At 58.2% G+C, this 3,690-nt stretch overlaps 1 protein-coding gene across 1 annotated transcript; it reads left to right on the top strand.

Annotated features, from left to right (window-relative positions):
- Nucleotides 1-3,260, top strand: DL89DRAFT_271901 (ARM repeat-containing protein; the record flags this gene model as incomplete). The annotated part of the gene is made up of 7 exons (XM_040888956.1): nt 1-486; nt 518-969; nt 1,001-1,054; nt 1,089-1,269; nt 1,343-1,757; nt 1,786-2,877; nt 2,918-3,260. Coding segments are annotated over 7 exons (3,023 nt in total), but the record flags the coding sequence as incomplete, so codon positions are not given.
- Nucleotides 3,261-3,690: the final 430 nt, after the last annotated feature.

Below are 3,690 nucleotides of genomic sequence, written 5' to 3' on the forward strand. Positions count from 1 at the left end.
ATGGGTCTGTCCGCAAGCGTGCCATTGTGGCCCTGGGCAAGTTCATCATCCACGTGCCCGACCAGTACTCTGACGAAGCTCTCCAGTTCATTATGCAGCGCTACAGCACCAGCAATAACGACGTCGAGGCAAGCAACTACCTGCGTGTGCTGGTCACCATTGCCCGCCAGAAGCCGCTGCGCATCGCGCATCTGTTGAACCAGATTCTGGAGCGCGAGCTGAGCATCGTCGACTCGGCCGAGGGCGAGCGCCGCGTCACGTCCCTGATGGCCCTCGAGACGGCAGTGAGCCACAGCCCTGAGCTCATTGGCAGCAAGCTGGACCGCATCTACACTGCAGGAATCACTGCCATCAGCTTCGACCCCAATTACAACTATGATGCCGACGAGGACGACGATGCCGACGAGGACGATGAGTTCGAAGACGAGTTCGAAGACGATTTTGACGACGGCATCTACGAAGACGATGAGGACGATTCGTGGGAGCGTCCGTCTTGGCGCTGTCAAGCTCCTGGCAGCCCTGGAGCAGAGCAGCCTGACTGACGCTAACAAGCTGCTGTCAAAGGTCGGCGATAGCCTGATCAAGCGGTTCAAGGAGCGCGAGGATGTGGTGCGCAGCGAGGTGCTTGTTACCTATGCAATTCTGCTAGACGTGATCAAAAAGGTTATCAAGCCCCACGACGAGCAGGGCATGGATGTCGAGAACGGACTGGTCGAGGCTGTCGAGCAGCAGGCACAGCAGGTTGTGTCGACGTTGCTGGCCACGATCAAGACGCACCCCAAGTCGACCGAGACCAAGCAGCTAGCGTTTGCTATCCTTGCGCGCCTCGTCGGCATCAGCCCGTCGGTGCTGGACAGCTCGCTGGAGGACATCACAAAGCAGGTGGCGGACACGCTCAGCGCTAGCGAGTCGTTCGGCATTCTGCAGTCAGCATCGACCCGCCTGGTCAACGCCAACCTGAAACTCGACGTGCTGGAGCTGCTGAGCCAGCTCTTTTGAGCGCCATCAGATCACACCCGAGCTTTTCCGGTTCATCGCTGCAGTTAGCGCGCTGGTCTCCCAAAAACTTTGCCAGTACCGTGTTCCAGGTTCCGTCAACCAGCCTTACTGTCGCCAAGAAGCTTGTCATTGCACTGAGAGCCTCGGCCGATGAGCATGGCACGGACATCTCGTCAGCGGTTGAATGGGTCCGGCAGTCGGCTCGTGACGTGCTCAGTCTTATCTACTCCAACGACCAGGCCGTACGCACCGGCGCCATCGAGTTTGCCAGTACGGCAGTTCAAGTGCTTTGGTGACCTCATCGGCTCTGATGTGCTGGGCTGTGCCTGGCCACGCTGGGCAGCGCGGGACAAGAGCAGTGCCCTGGCGGCCACTTCCATCCGGGCGCTGGCCGAGGCTGTTGCACAGCCGACGCATGTCCCGAAGCAGGTGGTTGTTGACTCTGCGGCTTCTCTGCTTAGCACGGCAGGTGAGTTACTGAAGCTGGGCGATATCAGGTCGCTGACGGCTGGACTCGAGTTGGTCAAGAGCCTGGCTAACTATGGCGACGCGGGTCTCGCTGGCAACCCCAATGGCGCGCTGGACGAGGTCCTGGGTGTTATCGGCCGACATGCCACGGCTACTCCCCCAGTCTCCTTGGCCTTGCTGACCATCATTATGCCCCTGGCCAGTGAGGACGAAGCGCAGAGGTCGATTGGCGTCATAAACAAGACGCTCTCATCGTCGGCAGTCCATGACCCACAGACCACTACTGAGCTGTGGCGGCCTGTTTGAGACCGTTGGCAGACATTATCCCGCGGTCGTTGAGGGATGGAGAGCCAGTCTGTTCCGCAGCTGGAGCTCGACCTACAGCGAATGTGCGGCGTTGCGCAGCTACCAAAACAGCACCTCGACCCAGTTCACGTACCCCGAGAACTCACTGAGCAGCACCAGCAAGTGCCTCTATGCGCTGTACAGCGGACTATTCAGGGCACAGGGCGTAGCCTGGTCCAGTGACCACCTGGCCGAAATTGTGCAGACTTCGTCCTCGACCGACGCTGAGGTGGCCAACCTGATGCTGGCCCTACGTACCCTTGGAATCGCTGCTACCCATGGGACTCTCCCAGCAGACAATGAGCTGATCAAGCAGCTGGACGTGCACCTGGGCTCTTCGCACGAGGACGTGCGCACCGAGGCGGCGCTGGCTCTGGGCAACTACGTTGGCAAGTACCCAGACGTCTTTGGCGATCTTTTTACCTCTGCTGTCGCATCCGATGCGAAATACCAGGGCAGCCGGATCCAGGCTGTCAAGACCGCAACTGATGTCATCGTGCGCACCAGTACCGACAGCGCTACCATCGACTCTGTGTGGCAGTGTCTGTTGCAGTTTGTTCTGGGTGCTCAGGAAACTGTGCCGGATTTGATTCCTCAGTCACTGGCCATCTTTGGTCTGGTCTACCCAGAGAAGTACCTGCCGCAGATCGCAACCAGCACTGGCAGCCCCAACGCTGTGGCCGCCATCGCCTCCATCACTGCCTTCCGTGTCATTCTGTCGGACAAGACTGCCGGTCCCCAGCGCGATACGTACATCAGGAGCGTCCTGCCTGAGGTTCTCAAGAATCTGGGCCACGCAGACATCAACATTCGCCGGCTCACGCTGCTGCTGCTCTACTCGGTGGCCCAGAACAAGCCATCGCAGCTGAGCGGCCTGGTGAAGGGCTTTGAGCCTGCCCTGTACAAGCAGACCGAGGTTGACGAGAGCCTGATCCGCATCATCACCATGGGCCCGTTCAAGAAGCGTGTTGACGATGGCCTGGATGCCCGCAAGATCGCCTTCCAGTGTGTGTATATGCTGGTCCGCAACATCCCCGACGAAGTTACTCCGATGAGACTGCGGCTGTGGTTGCGCGCGGTATCGATGACGAGGCCGATATCCTAGCACAACGCGTCTGATTGTCAACGAGCTGCTGGTCCTGTCGCCGAGTTCGCTGCTACTGAGGCTGGACAGCGTCGCTGAGGCGGTGACCAAGCTGGTTGGCAAGAAGTTGACTGGTACTGCGCTGCGCCAAGAACACGAGAGCTTGCGCGAGAACACCCTCTCGTCGTTCGTTCTCTTTGTTACTCTCGAGCGCCTGGCCAAGAAATCGTCGTCGCTGCTAGCCAAGGGCATGACCAAGGATGGTGCGTACGAGAAGCTCCGCACCACTATTTCCACGAGGGGTGACGACAAGACCGTGATTATGTATGAGCATGCCACAGAAATCGTGGACAAAACTGCCTGAGAGCCAGCATGCTCCATACTATTAGCCAGCTGGCTCACTGAGAAACACTAAATAAATTCTGAGCCTGCAAGCTTTTTATGGCTGATCGCCATTTGGCACATACTGTTTCCCACATCAATATATTTTTGTTTTCAGTAACCATGGCACAGCCGGCAATTCACCCGAACAAGGAGGCGTTTATCGAGGGCGTCGACCATATCTTTGCCAGATGGACCGCGCTAGAGCTGGCGGTGAAGAACGGCTGGGGCGGCCGCAACTCCCAGACCAAGCGTGACGACATGGTAGACGAGATCGTGAATCACTTTGACGACCTAGTCAAAAAGAAGAAGAAGCCCGAGCCCAGCGACCTCGAAGACCTCCTGCTAGACATCATGAGCGAGGACTTCAACATCACACTGGAGGACAACAGCGCCATCGAAGTCGCACGCAG

The sequence above is a fragment of the Linderina pennispora genome, assembly GCF_002104995.1.
Source record: "Linderina pennispora strain ATCC 12442 chromosome Unknown DL89scaffold_67, whole genome shotgun sequence".
Classification (NCBI taxonomy): domain Eukaryota; kingdom Fungi; phylum Kickxellomycota; class Kickxellomycetes; order Kickxellales; family Kickxellaceae; genus Linderina; species Linderina pennispora.